General features: G+C 39.5%; 1 protein-coding gene across 4 annotated transcripts in view; it reads left to right on the top strand.

The window, feature by feature from the left end:
- CHCHD6 (coiled-coil-helix-coiled-coil-helix domain containing 6) overlaps nucleotides 1-17,260 on the top strand; it is a 282,327-nt gene that overhangs the window by 103,744 nt on the left and 161,323 nt on the right. For all 4 annotated transcript variants that reach the window (XM_089521307.1, XM_089521314.1, XM_089521320.1 and 1 more), the window contains one exon: nucleotides 1,757-1,840. In XM_089521307.1, the coding sequence (XP_089377433.1) occupies nucleotides 1,757-1,840 (84 nt within the window). The remainder of the gene's footprint in view (nucleotides 1-1,756; nucleotides 1,841-17,260) is intronic.

The following is a 17,260-nucleotide window of genomic DNA, read 5'->3' as shown; positions in this document are numbered from 1 at the left end:
ACCAAGTGACACCCAAAGAGGGGGTGACACCACTGCTTCTCAAACATGCATTCTGGCAAAAATATGCTGTGGCAATTGCCTTTGTCTCTTTAAAAGTGCTGAAAATATTAGTAGGGTGAAGGTCAGTGAGGGGAGAAAGGAGAAGCCCCCATTTTTTAAAAATAAATTTCAAAATTTAAAATACATAATTAAAAAAATAATTTTTAATTTTCTTTAAAAACATTACCTTTATCAAATTTTCACTTTAACCATATGAAACTATGCATATGCAAATACATTTATTCTGTGTTTATGATATTGTCATTTAAAGGTATCATTTTAATTTTGCTTGTTTATGTCACAACTATTACGATTACATTCGGTGATATATGGGAATTATGATTTATGGATAACATTAGTACAAAAATAAATATTACTAAGGATTCTGTATGGTGTAGTCTGGGAGGAGGTCAATGAGGGGGTAGAGGGTGACACCATGAGTCACCACACCGGATAACACCTACTCTAGTGATGCCACTGTTCAGAATGCTCCCTGATGAAAAAGATTTACCTAAGCCAGAGGTTCCCAAACGTTGTTCTTCCAGATGTTTGAGACTTCAGCACCCAGAATCCCTGACTGCTAGCCAAGTTGGCTAGGGCTTTTGGGAGTTGAAGTCCAAACACCCGTGGTGGGAGGAGAGAGACTAGAGAAATACCTATCCTTGGTGATGCTATTGTTTATCATTAGAGAGAAGGTTGAAGAAAATTATTTGCAGTTAGTATTTTTAGATGCTATCTGGCATCCTCTTAATGGGTTACAATGGGATACTTTCTTTCTGCTTCCCACATTGATGTACAGCTCCCCCTCTGTTTTCACTGACTTCAGATCTGCAACTTCGCATATTCGTGAGGAGCAAAAGGAGAGGGTTAAAATGGGGTGCACGCCCGAGGCCACTCATGGGCATGCACCCCTGTTCAAGATTATGGGGCTTGAATATCTGCGAGTTTCCGTTTTCGCCGGGGGCTGATTGTAAAAGTTTACCTGGTGAACACTATAGAACAAGAGTGACTTGGGGTAGCTGGGGCCCTGGATCACTTCCAAAAGGGAGGTGTACATATGGGAGCTCTTTTGTTGGCAGCTTGGTTTTGCTGGTGAATCAGGCTTAATGGTGGTGACAGGTCAAGAGGAGCCCTCTCTAGGATCAGAGCAGCCCTGTCAACCCTGAGTGGCATCCTCATGTCTCCATCCCAGCTGGCATGACCGAGGCTGGGGTCTCAGAGGCAGCAACACCAATTCACCACCCTCTTTTGCTCTCATGTCACACCTGGGAGATGGGGATTAGAAGAGACTAAATATTACCAAACTTAGGAGAGATAAAGAGAAAAGACATCTGCGCTTTGTTTCTCCCTTGCCCATTTCTTTCTTGGCCGCATCACACAGCTCCATGATGCTTGTGAATACGTAATAGCTAGCCACCTGGAACATTTTCTTCAGTTACACCACTGATAGTCCAGCCTTGTAGAACAGACATGCAATCAGTCCAAGTCAGAGTATCTCAGACTCTTATCTTGCCAACCTTTTCAAGATAAAGGTGTTAAATGGAATTGTTGACCTGAAACCTTCATTCTAAAAAGAGTTTATTTTTCTTCTCAACAGCCTGGTGTAGTGTAGCCTGTATCTGTGCCCTGCCTTCCTCCTCCCTGTGCACTTCCTTTCTTAATGTTCCTGGTTTGGCTTTCTCTTCTGTTAACATCTTTTTTTTGTATTTTCTCCTAGTCCAAGGAGCTACAGTTTAAGGATGAAGAGCTGAAGCGCAGAGACACCTTCTATAAGGAGCAGTTGGCCCACATTGAGAAGAAGGTGAGGTTGTGTTGTCTGTTACTTGCAGTTGCTGAATGCTAACAGGATCAGATGTCAATCTGAGTGGATCAGGAGAAAAGAGAAATGAGAACCATTGTGCTGAAACTTGGAACTGTCAGGTTCTATTATGTATCCCTTGAGGCCCTCTTCCTCATCACACACTGTTAAACTACTTCACAAGCCAAACCTTTTAAACAACTTGCATTTAAAAGATAATTGGTTTTTAACTGGATGAATTTTTTTAAATGCTGGTTTATAATTCATAGTGTCCACCCTCCATCCCCCACACCACTGTGAGGCTAGGTTGAAAGCAAAGTTACCTTTTTAAAATTCCCTTTGTTATAAAATCTGTAGCTTAAAAAAACTGTGAAAGTAACCTCAGATCATTTTATACATATGAATTAAAGTTGTTATTATTAATTTATCTCTGGGGAAACCAATGGATCAAAGTGTGTTGCTGCAGACTGCTGTCTGCTTCTTTGCTAGATAAGCCTTTGAAATGAACATGATTTAAAGAGATACTATCAAGCATCTTTTCAGCCTGAAATGACCTTTGGAAATCCATTTAGGGATTTGAATCTCTCCCTTGAATGTGGCGTTTGCTTCTCTGTTTAATTGTTTACCATGATGAGTTTTTAAATATTAATGGCATAAGAATTGGAACAACCACGCTATTCCTTAGGAACTAATGTGTTCCTTTCATTTCCTGGCTAAATGAAGCAATGTTCACAGAAGATTTTGTTTCTTGTTCGTTAGCTTGGTTTTTAATAAATGTGTGAAGAATAATATTCCACAACTTGAAAGCAATTAGACTTCTTGACAGGGTTTGTGCATCTGATTCCTAGTGGAGCTGCTGCGTTTATTTGAAGGGAATGGGATATATTTGAATATAATAGCCAAACATCTTTGTTGTAAGAGTTGGGAAATCTTTGACACCCCAGAGGTTTTGACCCATAGTTGTTTACCAGGGGACATGCTGGGTGGACCTAATTTGAGATATAGGCTATATGTGTAGAAGATCAAAGCCTCCCTTGTCCCACTTTAAGTGCTACAAATCAAGTAAATGGAAGTGTTGTTCTAATCCCAGCTGTGGATGGTGTTTTGCTATCCTCTTACACCTTGGTGTCGTTGAAGTAGATCACAGATTGGTATTATCTGAACAATTTATGGCACCTATGCTGCAAGTTGCTCACCCATGCTTTAGATAAAAATGTTTCCATGAGAACAACCACCATATTAGGAGAGAGGATGTAGCTCAGTGCTAGGTTCTGTCTCTTGCATCTCCAGTAAAAAGGTTCTCAGGGTAGTAGATGGTGGGAAAGAGATCTGTCAGAGACACTGGAGAGCTGCGGCCAGTCATACAATCATAGCATCATAGAATCATAGAATAATAGAGTTGGAAGAGACCATGAGGGCCAGCCAGTCCAACCCCCTGCCATGCAGGAAATCCAAATCAAAGCATCCCCGATGGATGGCCATCCAGCCTCTGTTTAAAGACCTCTAAGGAAGGAGGCTCCACTACACTCTGAGGGAGTGTGTTCCACTGTCGGACAGCCCTTACTGTCAGGAAGTTTTTCCTAATGTTGAGATGTAGCTTGCATCCATTGTTCCGGTTCCTAGTCTCTGGAGCAGCAGAAAAGAAGCTTGCTCATCCCTTCAAATATTTAAAATGGGCTATCATATCACCTCTTAACCTTCTCTTCTCCCGGCTGAACATCCTCAGCTCCCTTAATCGTTCCTCCTAGGGCATGGCTTCCAGACCCTTCACCATTTTAGTTGCTCTCCTTTGGACATGCTCCAGTTTTTCCACATCCTTTTAAAATTGTGGTGCCCAGAACTCAGCTCAGACCAGAGCTAGCTTGGAAGGTCCAGATGACTAGACCCACTACAGCCTGCATCTCTTGGCGCTGCTACAACCCTGAAATTTAGAGCTGGACCATGCTTCTAGATTTTTTTTCAATAAACTGGAAAATAAGCAGGAAATGTTTTGCTATTCCCAGCAATAGAGGTTTTTGAATGGGGGGTTTCCTGGTTCGCTGACAAATGTATGGTGGAGACTTGAAGGATACAAAACTGCCATGAGAGGCACATGTTCCCTGCCCCGATGTAAATTATAGTGGGCTAGATGGAAAAAACAGCATGACCTGATTTAAAGCCACTTTCTCATGTTCCTAGCAGCTAGTAATCATACTATATTGGTATTTGTAGAAAAGGGGCAGATTCACTGGTGTCTTTTCTATATGTAAGCCATAGTTTTTATTTTGTGTAAAACATTTTCACAAGCAGGTTCACACAGTACACTTACCTACATCTAATCTGTGTGGTTAATTTTTAAAAATGAACAATTAAAGCTGGCCAATGCTGCTGGCTTGGATTTAATGTTTAATCGAGATGGTGGAATGAAATTTCAAGCACTCCACCAATCATCACTCTAATTATCACAGTTGTCCATATGTTCACAGGAAAGTGAGGTTTTTTTCTCACACTGCCTCTTTTTAATGCTTCTTTCTAGATTTGTATTTTCTAGCGTGAAAGGGACTGATAATATTTATATATGCACCAAGCATTCATTGCTTATTGAGAAAGTGTGTCAAGGACTGCCCCTTTCCCATAGAATTATTGTTTGGTGTTGTGTAGTTTTTCCCCTGAACATAGATATCATATCTTCATGTTCCCACTTGGCTTTTTTAGCTTCCTTTTCAAATTGAAAGCTGCAATCCTACAGGGAGTAAATCCCATTGTGTGGCTTAGCTTTGAGGAAACATGCATAGGATTGGGTTATAAAGAGGCTTTTAAAATAAGATTAATAGATTTTTAATATATTTTCTTTAGCTACATGAGATTCATCCTGAAGTGGATACAGAAAACCATCAGGCTCATTGCATGTTGTTGACAGATATTTTCTTCCTTGTCCCCAGTATTCTTTGCACAATGGCAAGTCAATATTAAGGGCAGGTTTTGTTTCCACACTTTATGGCATTAGATAGTTTTCTCACCCTTAAACACCAGCATTTTTCTGGCAATAAAATAGAAGAATGCCTTCAACGGTTATAAAGCGAACATAGATTAGAGCCAGAGATGGAGGGGGCCAAAAGATGAGAGAAATGTACTTGAAACAGTGTAATAAAGCTTAATTGTATTAGTTTTGAAAAAGATTTTCGATCTTCTTCATGGATAATTTTATTCCTATAATGGTTGGAAAGATGGAAAATGCAGCACTGAACAATCTTTTATATTACTTGCTGCTTTTATATAATTCTTTCATTTGTTGAATACACACAAACCTTTTTTTTGCCTTTGTGGTTACTGCTTTGGAACTTTTAAATCCATTTTTTTAAAAATGAGGCTCAGTGAGAGACAAGTTGAAGGGGAAACTTCTGAACAGCTGTTGTTTGGCTAGATTGTCACGGATGGATGTTCTGGAATTAGAAAGCTAGGCTCTTTGGGGCATTTGTGGAAGTTTGAGAGGGGGTGAAATGCAAGGTGGTGATTCAGAATAGAAACAAGAGGGCAAAATAATTTTTGAAGGGAAGAGTCTCACTCCTTCCGCATCTGTGCTTTTTTTTTTTTTTTTTTTGGTAAAGGCATGGATATGGTTTGGTCCCTGACCACATGGATTATCAGCACTGTCCTCCCGTTGTAAACTACAAGTCTTATTGATTTCAGTGGATGTTATTTTGACATAAGTCATGGCTGATGATTCTGTTGAGAATGTGCTTTTTTGGTTTGGTTATTTTTTATTACATGTACTAAGCACCTCATAAAATAAAATTTATAGCTTCTGTTAAAATAATAATAATCAATACAAATACAATAGATCAGTAGATCAATAAAATTCAATACTGAATAAAATTCCAGTCCTTAACAGTTCTGATTAATGTGGGAGACCTGTTTGTTTTCTAGGGAAAACTGCTGTGTGTTTAAGAGGCTATTGGAATGCTTGGCCAAAGGAGATGAATTTCTTAAGATTGTTCAGAAATCAGCTTAGTACATTCATCAGGTGCTATAATTTAGAAACTGAGAGGCAGTCCTTTCCAAGGTAGAGCAGGCAGATGAATAATAGTTTCCTGTTATTTTATTGTTAGTTTCCCCCTAGTTTTTTTTAGGGGTTGTTATTTATTTATTTATTATGCCCCCTTTATCCTAAATTGGACTCAAAGCAGCTCACAAAACATATAGTAATGGTTTGTTGTTGTTTTTAAAAAAAAAACAAAAACCAAAAACAAAACAACTGGCTATTTCTGAACATCTCTCATCTTGATTTTCTTTACAGTACTGAGTTGCAAATGGAAATTAATAATGAGTTTCTTGTCTAGTCTGATGGTTGGCTCCATCTGCATGTTGGCTGTGCTAGCCTAGTTGTTACAGTGTTTAAAATGCTCTGAAAATGCATCCTTCTCCATAACAGCCTGCATGTTCATGTATGCACGACATGACAGTTATTAAAGGTATCAATAACAGTGGTTTATATATTGGAGAAATAGGCTACAGATTATGGCTTGTTCCACCTCACAGGTATGGAAGTGCAGGCGCACTTAGTTGTTACAGATGTCATCTATTTTCCAGTGTCATCCTTATGAAGTGTGATTTTTATGTTCCTTCTGCCTTTAGCTGATTCTTGGTGCTGATGGTCAGTGAGGCATTTGCTTCCTTTTCAAGGACTTGAATCGCACTGTGAACCTATAATGCTGTACTTCATTGATCTGCCAGACTCTGTGTCAGGGATGAGAATCTTTGTTACCAGCTGAGGTACTTGCTTTATGGAGCCCTCCAATGGTCTTATAGAGTAAGGGCTTTCAAGAACAGATATCATTTAGTTGTCTGCTCTTCCAAAGCCCACTTACTGCTAGCCACATTCTGCTGCAAACAAAAAAGCAGATGTACTTCAGAGAGGGGCCTGCTGAGAAATGCTGCTAGAGAGACTGATTTTACTTTGTCAGTGGAAGGATTTTATCTGGAAGCATCTCATATTATGAATAACTGTACAATTTTATGTCCATAGAGAGAATTTCTTTGGGACTGTTTTCAGAAATAAGCTTGGATTTCTAAAGCTGTTGGACCAAAAACCTTTCTTTGTGTTAGTTAGCTTCTTAAGTAAATGCCTTGTGATGTTTGAGCGTCTGCATTTCGTACACTATGATGGGCAACTGAAGAGGGTTGCCACAGTCACTCCCAGCACAACTAGAGGTGACATCACAACACTTCTAGTACTGAATTTGGATAACAAATGGGGGAAAGTGAAATACTTCATGGAATTTGAGTGATAAATGCCAACTAAATAATTTTGGGGGCTTGGAACTGTAATGGTGACTATTTATTTCTTATAAAAAAGTAATTTATGGGTTCTGGAATCTTGTGTATTCTTACAGCTGCCATTGGGTGTGGAGCATTATGTTTTCATGATAAAAGATGCTTTCATAGTGGTAAAGGAACAATAGCATTCATATAACCAATTTTCACTAATACTGCATTCTACCTCTGGAATTAACTTGTTTACATTCAGGATCTATAATTGCTGTTTAAGATTGGTAGACCTTACTGCCCAAGATAAATATTAAGAAATTGTGCTATATAAATGGCTTAAATTAATTAAGCGTAACTAAATATGCTACACTTATAAATATGTGAACTAAATATGTAAACCAGCATGGCGTAGTGGTTTGAGTGTTGGTCTACAACTCTGAAGACCAGGATTTGATTCCCAGATCAGCCATGAAACCCAGTGGGTGACCTTGGGCAAGTCACACTCTCTTAGCCTTAGGGTAGTCATAATGACTTGAAGGCACACAACACACAAGCAAAACAACTAAATATACCTCCAGGTTAAGCAGAATATTTTTAAAAACAAACTTTGTACTCCCTGATTTATCTATTTTTCATTGTTGGTGGGATGAGAGAGTTATGTGTGCTGTTTCCAGTCTTTATTTTGGAACTGTCAAGACCAAATGTGGCTATTGAGAAAGTGCTGAAGGATGTGACATTGGATAAACTTAAATTCAATTAACAAATGCCAAGGTGACATTGTTAACAGGTTGATTACTACTGGGAAGCCCTAATCATCACATAATTAGCATAAAATGTATACTGCCTAAAAGCAGGTACATTTTCATGTTTGATGAAAAAAAGCATATACATTAAAAGCAACTAATTAATTTATGAGGAGGAAAAGCACATAACATACAGAGCAAAAGCTGTATCTCTTGAGGAGCTAAATAGTTTGCTGAAATAGCATTGCAAGTAGAGTTGAGTGCTCTTACATTCTTGAATCTAGAAGTTTAGCATTCCATTCCATTCCATTCCAAATTGATACCTCTGCAGGGTTGCGTGTTTGAACAAACCAAGTATGTGATATTTAGAGGGCCTCTAAATTTCTTGGAGGCTCTCAGATGTAAATTTACACATATCTGGTGCACTTTTTATATCACTTGAGAAATTAATTTTTCTTTTTACAAGGCAACTGCTGATTTTTTAAAACCAACAATATGGATAAATAGATCTTTAAGGAATAATTTTGTGGCTGCAGACCTTTCTGAATTACTGTATATACTCATGTATGTCTAGAAATGTAGGTCAAAAATTGACCCAAAAAACCTGAGACGACTTATCCGTGGGTCTGTAAGAACTGTATTAACTCTTATTTAAACGAAGGAATCATTCCCTGGTGAAATTCAGAAGTATAATATATCCTGGAAGCACTTACCCCCTCTACTCTCTCATTCATCCAGCTTTAAGAGTAAGCACAAAGAGTTATGTCTGCTGGAATTTTGTAAGTTCTTTGATATTGTTTTGCTTTGCTTCATCCTTTAGATATGCTGCTAAGTTCTCAGTGGTCGGTACCAGGCTTCAAGTATCCCAGGAGGACTGTGCACGAGCAGAAAGCTGTTATTACTTAAAGAAGGATTTTTACTTGGCACATATCTCTAAATAGTTTCCTTTATTATTGGTTCATTTATTTCAGGTGTTGAAAACAGCTTCTAGCTCTAAATATGAATACACTTTAAAGTTTACTATTATTTGTTTTTTCAAATGGTTGCACTTTTAAGAAAAAGTTGAACCCTTTTAGTAAGATACAAACTAGAAGTTTGTGAAGGCAAATGCACATTACCGTTTTAAAAAAATACGCATTTTAAAAAATAGAACCAATGCTAATTAGACACTTTGGATACTGTTTTACAGTGGCTGTCCACTGAGCGTGTCCAAAGGAGGGCGACTAAAATAGTGAAGGGTCTGGAAACCATGTCCTATGAGAAACGACTTAGGGTGCTGGGGATGTTTAGCCTGGAGAAGAGAAGGTTAAGAGGTAATATGATAGCCCTGATTAAATATTTGAAGGGATGTCATATTGAGTGAGCAAGGTTGTTTTCTGCTGCTCCAGAGAACAGGACCTGGAACAATGGATGCAAGCACCAGGAAAAGAGATTGCACCTCAACATTAGGAGTAGGGTTGCCATTAGTCCAGACCTCCAAACCGGGACAAATGTAGGACAAAATTTTCAAATGTAGGACCTTTTTTTGGGGGGGCAGGGGGTTGGACTGGATGGCCCTTGTGGTCTCTTCCAACTCTATGATTCTATGATCTGATCAACAAGCTGACTCAGTAACTAGACGAAGGTGTATTACTCAGGAACTAGACAAAAGTGTATTATTCAATACACCTCTTGCTGTGTATCTTACCTGTTTTTCCCAGAAAATCTTAGGAAGAATTTTCTCTAGGCACTAAAAGACACTCTTAATTTGTACAAAGTGATATCTGTTAGTATTGTTTTATATTTTCAAAGAGTCGTTGCCTTTTTAGAATGTATTGTTTTATATTTTCAAGGAGTCGTTGCCTTTTTAGAATGTAAATTTTTCGACAGGTCATGAAAAAGACTTAGGAGTTACTTTTATGGTAACATGGGTCCAAAAAACACTGCAGAAACAATCCAGTTTGAGACCACTTTAACTGCCCTGACTCAGTGCTAGGGAGTCCTGGGAAATTTTAGTTTATTGTGGCACCAAAGCTGTCTGACAGAGAAGGCTAAACGTCTCACAAAACTAGTTACTAGAATTCCCTAGCATTGAGCTAGAGCAGTTAAAGCAGTCTCAAACTGGATTATTTCTTCAGTGTGTTTTGGATCATTGAGGTCCTTTTCAGGTAAAAATCATGCTATGGACATCTGGGTTAACTGCATAGCCTGGATAATTTATATTACAGTGGGCCCTTCATATCTGCTGCAGCTTGGTTCCAGGACAAACACACACACCTGCCATGGATATCAGGATTAGTGGATACTCTGGTCCTTTATATAAGTGGGGTAGTAAAAGAGTGTTCCTTATATAAAATTGAAAAATCAAGGTTTGCTTTTTAAATTATTTTCCCCCCAAGCTGTGGATGGTTGAATCTGTAGGTGCAGTTGTCATGGATATGGAGGGTCGGTTGCATTAATTTTTAGGGAGTTGTATTCTTTATACAGGTCCACTAGTGACTAGGGTTGCTAATGTGTCCTCTCATCATCATTTTTATGTCTTGCCAGCTGTATGACATACAGAATTCAGTAAGTGATACTTGACCATCCGTCTAGCATGCAGCTTTCCTCTCTTTTTACGCCCCTCCATCTTTCCTAGCATTATTGTTTTTTTCAATGAGTTGTGCCTTTTCATGATGTGGCTAAAGTACAACAGCCTCAGCCTAATCATCTTGGCTTCCAAGGAGATTTCCGGCATGATCTGTTCAAGGACCCATTTGCTTGTCTTTTTGGCCATCCACAGTATCCTCAGCACTCTTCTCCAGCACCACATCTCAAATGAATTGATTTTCTTTCTATCCAATTTCTTAACTGTCCAGCTCTCGCATTCATACATGGATACACAAACACATACATAGTAATAGGGAATACAGTGGCTTACAATAGTTCTTTCATAGCTGCCCTCACCATTCTTAGTCTTTTTCTGATTTCCTGACTGCAGTCCCCATTCTGGTCAATATTTGATCCTAGGTATGAGATCTCTTTTACTAGTTCTATTTCTTCATTGTCTAGGTTGAATTTGTGTAGATCCTCCATAGTCATTATTTTTGTTTTCTTTATGTTCAGTTGTAAGCCTGCCTTTGCACTTTTTTCCTTGGCTTTCTTTAGTAGTTGCTCTAGGTCTGTGATGTTTTCTGCTAGTAATATGGTGTCGTCTGCATATCTTACATTGTGAAGTCACACCTAACTAAAGGTGGTGGCAGGTTTGGGTGTGCAACGCCGGTACCCTGGTGAGATCAAACTCTTTTACCCAAAAAGGCTCTGAAGCTGAATGTAAAGTTCAAAAGGGGGAAATTTTAATTTAAAGGACAAAAATAAAGAGTTTTCTCCTCCCCAGCTCTAAATAAAAGATACTTTACAGTTTCAGCAATCTTCCGGATGTCATCTTTCTGGGTCTGATGTTGGTTTGCTCTCCTCACTCAATGGTGCAGGGTCTTTCAGCTCCTGAATTCCTTTATTCGCTTGCTGATGGTAACTAATTTGGCTGAGACCTGGTAACTGATTTGGCTAAAGTGTAAGAAATGCCCTTTCCGGCTGTCTGGGCCTGTTTGCCACCAAAAGACAGCTCTCTGCCTGCTCACAGCAAAGACTGCTCCAAACTAAAAGCTTCCAGCTACAAAAGAGCATGCTGAGAAAGGGCAAACCAAACCTGGAAATAATGCAGGGGATCCTATAGCTCTTCCCACAACTAATACAATGAACTTTCCTACACTAAAATATTCTATGGCCTGAACCAACATGAAAGAAAATGCAGGGGAAATTCAATCAGTCCTGGCAGGACATCACATAAATTGTTGATATTCCTTCTTTCTTTTCACTTCTCCAAGCCTGCTTTCTGTATAATAAGTTCTGCATCTAACTTGAACAGGTAGGGTCAAAGAATTCAGCCTTGCCTGACCCCTTTGCCAACTGGGAACCATTCTGTTTCTCTGTGTTCTGTTCTAACAGTAGCCTCTTGTCCAGAGTACAGATTCCTCATTAGCACTCCCTTGTCTTTAAGAGCATCCATAGCTTTTCATGACCTATGCAATTGAAGGCTTTGCTATAGTCTATAAAGTGCATGCTGATTTTCTTTTTTAGGGTCCATTAATGTAGAAAAAAGATAAGAAAGGTACTGCAGGACACATTTAGCTGAGTTTTGATGGCTGTTTATCATACACATCTTGCTTTTCCTGGAAGAGGTATCAAATAAGAAAATCTATAGTAGCTGATCCAAATGACTTATTTAATAACTTGGTTTCATTTTATAGATTTTTATTCAGGCTTTTTTGCTTGTTAGTCTTAATTTGTTTTGTAAACTGCCTTAGAAAGTAATTGTATTTTAAGAAGAGTGCATAAATGTTGAAAATTAATTTTTAGAATCCAAGATGGATTATGAGATACTTGATGCCCATGTTTTGTTTTGTTTTTTGCAAGAAGTCCTGAAATGTCAAACCTTGGCATCTAACACAGATAAATACAGTGCTTAGTCAGAGTATTCACAGAAATCAGAACCCAAATTTGTCTCTTGCATCTTGGAACTAGGGTCTGGGAAGGGATGAAGATTTCTTGCTCTCTGTATGTCTCTCTGTATTTATTTAGTTAATGCACTTATAACCTGCCTTTCTCCCAAAATGGGATCCAGGGTGGCTTACTATAGCTTAAGAAACAATAACAGTGAAAACATTGATTACAAAGGTTAAAAGATAATTAAATAACAATATTATTATAAAAATGGTTAAAGCAATTAGAAACACTTTAAACATATTTACAATAAAACATATGGTCATTTTATTTAAAGATTAAATGTTTTAAAAATACAGTGCGCCCGTATCATACGTGCGCACCTTTTATGCAGCTTTCAGCTTATGCTAAAAGCCATGCAATGGGAAATGTATGGTGCATGCGCCACACTGCACGTCATGCATGAGCCCCATTATGTCCAATGAGGCTCAAGCATACACACTATTTGCCTTATGCGAGGGGTCCGGAATGGATTCCCCGCGTAAAGAAAAGGCGCACTGTATAGCACACCACATTACACACAGACTACAACTCCATAATTAAAATTCAAAAGGGCTGCCTAAATTAGAATGTGTGGATGTCCCATGGGAGGGATTTCCACAGCCCGGGAGCAGCCAGGGAGAAGAATCTCTCACACATCCTCACCAACCACACCTGTCAGGGTGAAGAACTGTGAAAACACATGCCCAGGCTTATATATGGTCTTTCACATAGTCTGGACCCAAGGGCTTTAAAGGCCAAAACCAGCTATCTGAATTCTTCCCCCCTGAACAGACCAGTAGCCGATGCAGCTGTTTTGTGGGGGGGGGGGGGTGAGATGCGGGGAGGTCACATTATCCTTATAGCAGCCCTTGTCAACAGTCTGGCTGCACCAGTTTGGGCCTACTGAAGTTTCCCAAACAGTTTCTAATGACAGCCCCACATACAGAGTGTTGCAGTAGTCCAAATGGGATGTAACCAAGATACGTGAAAGGTATGAAAATCATAAAGCCCTAAGAGGAGAGACTTAGGGAGCTGGGGATGTTTAGCCTGGTGACGAGATGGTTAAGAAGTGATACGATAGCCCTGTTTAAGTATTTGAAGAGATAGCACATTGAGGATGGTGCAAGCTTGTTCTCTGCTGCTCCAGAGAATGGGACACTGAGCAATGAATGCAAGCTACATGAAAAGGGATTCCACCTAATCATTAGGAGGAACCTGCTAACAGTAAGAGCTGTTAGACAGTGGAGCACACTCCCTCGGAGTGTGGTTGAGTCTCCTTCTTTGGAGGTTTTTAAACAGGCTGTTAGGCGCACATCTCTGGGAGAGGTTACATAGAGTGAGGCTGTCCGACAGTGGAACACACTCCCTTGGAGTGTAGTGGAATCTCCCTCCTTGGAGGTCTTTAAACAGAGGCTGGATGGCCATCTGTTGGGGATGCTTTGATTTAGATTTTCTGCATGGCAGGAGGGTGGATTCGATGGCCTTTGCGCTCTCTTCCAACTCTATTATTCTATGATTCTATGAAAAAGCTCCTTGTGCCCTCTAAAAAGGAAGAGGGAACAATTTTTCCAGGCTCCCCCTAAAAAAAGACTTGAGGTACCCCCCCCCCCCAAGAACTGGAAAGTACCTGGTTTAAAAAAAAAAAAGACCTATCATTATGCCTGAATGGAGAGATAGTGGATCTAGCCATAATGGTCTTAGAGGGCATTAAGAGTCAGTCTCATCTGAGTGTGTGTGTGTGTGTGTGAGAGAGAGAGAGAGAGAAAGAAAGAAAAAGAGAAAGAGAGAGAGATTTCCTGAACCCTCTAAATCCTTTAGAGAAAGAAGATTGCGGTTGAAAGACCAAGTGTGAATGGGTGGAAACTAAGCACAATATCTACTAACATCTTGCATTGTTCATATAGTGTACAAGCTGATGCTGAAATCTTAACTTCCATGCTTTGTAGAACATGAGTGCATTTGTAAAAGTCTTAGCTTTTCTCAAAGTGAAGTTTTTTTTCTCCTCTATGAAATGTTGGATTTATTTATTTGAAGCCAGTCAGAAATACTTATGTAGATCTGGGCATTTTAGGAGAGTAGATCATTGTAGAAAGGTCCTGAACCCAGTTTTGGACAATTATTTCATCCCCTTGTATTTCCTTGCGACATTGCACATGCTGTTGGGGGCTGCTGAAGGGGAGGGAAGAGAAAGATTGGCTGTGCAAGTTTTGCTACATTTTGCAACTACTGAATGCAGGATTCTCCATTCCCCCCAAAAATGTTGCAGCAGAACCATTTCCCATCAGTCTTCTCCTTGTACCTTTTTCAAAACAACTCCTCCACAAAAAATAAACAACACAAATTGGTAGTATGATCATTTCAGTATTGCAAGGAATAACATTTTCATGGTTTAAATCATGTGTGAGAAATATCTGAAGTATAGAGTCACTCCTGTGCCTCCATGAATAACATATATTTGAGTTCTTTTCCTGCTTGTTGGTCTGACATGATTGACCATAAAATCAGCAACAGCGAAGAAACAATACTCCTGTTTGCTGAAGCTGAGAGCAATCCCACTCACTTTCTGATCAGGGATTTTGTACACTGAAGAGTTGTAGTGCTATGGTTCCACACTGTGGGAATCCTAAGATTTGTAATTTAGGAAGGGGCATTTAGAATTTTCAACCAGAGAGGAAGTAACTGGCAAAACCACTTCTGAGGATTCTCTGCCCAACCAAACCCTATGAAATTCCTAGGGTGGCCATAAATCAACAGGCAACATAAGGACATACACATACATTCCTCAGCTCTTTTTTATCTCCACTATTATTATTGTTATTATTTGCTATGCATGACAGTCTCTTACACATTAGTTGTATACTGTATGTTGCATTAGTGTTCAGGACAGCTGTATTAGGTACTTCTAATTCTCCCCCACACACCACTCAGTCTGCATGTCTGCTGGGAAAGACTGTTGCGTTCTGTCATTGCCTCGGCTTTTGCTGTGGCTTTCAGAGCTCTCTGCTTGATTTCCCCATTAATGGCTGTTTCACTAAAAGCTTGTAAAGTTTAGTTGTTAATATACCTCAGTGCACCTGCTTTCAAAGATGAGTGAAATTGATTGGTAATTTGATGAATTCAAAGAGCATTTATATTAGGGTAAATAAAATGCGCTAGATGTCATTGCTGCCTGCCTGGCATGTGTGTGTGCCCGCACAGTATTAAGTACTGTGTTGACTGATGTACAGCGCATTACATCAAATTACAAACGATTTCTATGCAAACAACAGCTAAAGTGTTTGCTTCCCTTTTCGTCCATGTGATTATTGTAGGGATGTGTTTGGAACTCTTGTGCTGAAGGGAAAATTGCCTGAGCCTGTGTTTGTTCTTCTATTGAAGGCAAGAATAAAACTGGGGGGATGCGTTGCCCTCCACAAACCAAGCAATTGCAAATATATACTGTATGTGTGCAATAATTTTTGAATTATTGCAGAGTAGCCAGTCTATTGTATGTTGTGAGTGGAATTGCCACACTGAAAAATGAGGGGGGCTCATGTACCTTTAATGTTGTGTAATAATAATAATAATAATAATAATAATAATAAAGTTTATTTCTATCCCACTTTTCCAATTTGATCAAAGCGGCGTACAAATTCATATAAAATACATAATAATCAGTACAATCAATAAAACAATATATAAAAACAGCATATAAAAAACTAATACTCAGCCAGCTGAGTGGGGGAATCCAGAAACATGTCACAGTCGATACCAAGATAGAGGGGAAAATAACCAAAGTCACATCTCATGGGGGGAAAGCTTGGGAAAAGAAGAAGGTTTTAAGATTCTTCTTAAAAAGGTCTAAAGACGTAGTGGAGCGGAGCTCATCAGGGAGATTGTTCCATATTCTTGGGGCTGAGATGGAAAAGGCCCGTTGCAAGGTGTAGAAGAGGTAATTTCAGCACAGCCATCAAAGGTAAATAGGAGTCCTCTTCCAGCTTCCAGTCTGACAACCTGAGTTGTGAAGCACAGTAGCTCTGTGCTTTGGTGTTTGTTAGCACTTCAGAGTAAGGTCAGATTAAGAAATAAGAAGGTGCAAGCAATGTAAATTTTAAGAGAAGACAATAACCAAAAGATGGATGTGTCTGTGTGTGTTTGTGTGTGCTTTAAAATCAAGCCCTAAACATGAGTATACTTGTGTGTGTGTGGTGTGTGTGTGGTGTACTTTCATCCCTCCCCCCAATTATGGCAACCCTAAGGTGAACCTGTCGTGGGGTGTTCTTGGCAGGATTTGTTCAGAGGAGGTTTGCAATTGCCTTCCCCTGAGGCTGAGAGCATATGACTTACCCAAGGTCACCAAGTGGGTTTCATGGCTAGCTGGGAATCAAGAGTCACAATCCAACACTCAAATCACCTGTGCCTAAATCTGGCAAAGAGGTCAGGCAAGGCTACACACTATCACCCTATTTATTTTACCAGTATGCAGAAAATATTGTACGCACAGCAGACTTAGATTCAGAGGCAGGAGTGAAGATCAGAGGAAGGAACATTAAGAACCTATAAGATGCAGATAACATGATGCTACTAGCAGAAAACAAAGACTTGGAACAATTACTGAAGAAGGTTAAGGAGGAAAGCACCAAGGTAGGCATAACACTGAACATTAAGAAAGCAAAAATAATGACCATCTACAAGGATTCATCCTAGATAATAGGAAAATTGAAATAGTTGAAGAGTTCCCATATACTGAATCAAATATTGACCAGACTGGAGACTGCAGTCAAGAAATAAGAAGACGACTAGGGGACTGTGCAGACCGGCCCTAATAGGCAGCCTGCAGCTGCCTTCAGGTTCTCTGGATCAGGGCCACGGCAACCACAAACTGCGGCCTCAATCTGGCCTTTCCAGGATGCAAAAAGGAGCAGCAAAAAGGGTGCAATAGCTGCGGCGC

This window comes from Sceloporus occidentalis, unplaced genomic scaffold, assembly GCF_023333645.1.
Source record: "Sceloporus occidentalis isolate IW3139 unplaced genomic scaffold, rSceOcc1.0.p SCAF_1, whole genome shotgun sequence".
Taxonomy (NCBI): domain Eukaryota; kingdom Metazoa; phylum Chordata; class Lepidosauria; order Squamata; family Phrynosomatidae; genus Sceloporus; species Sceloporus occidentalis.
Note: the sequence above shows the minus strand (reverse complement) of the source record. Positions and strands in the feature narration are given on the sequence as shown.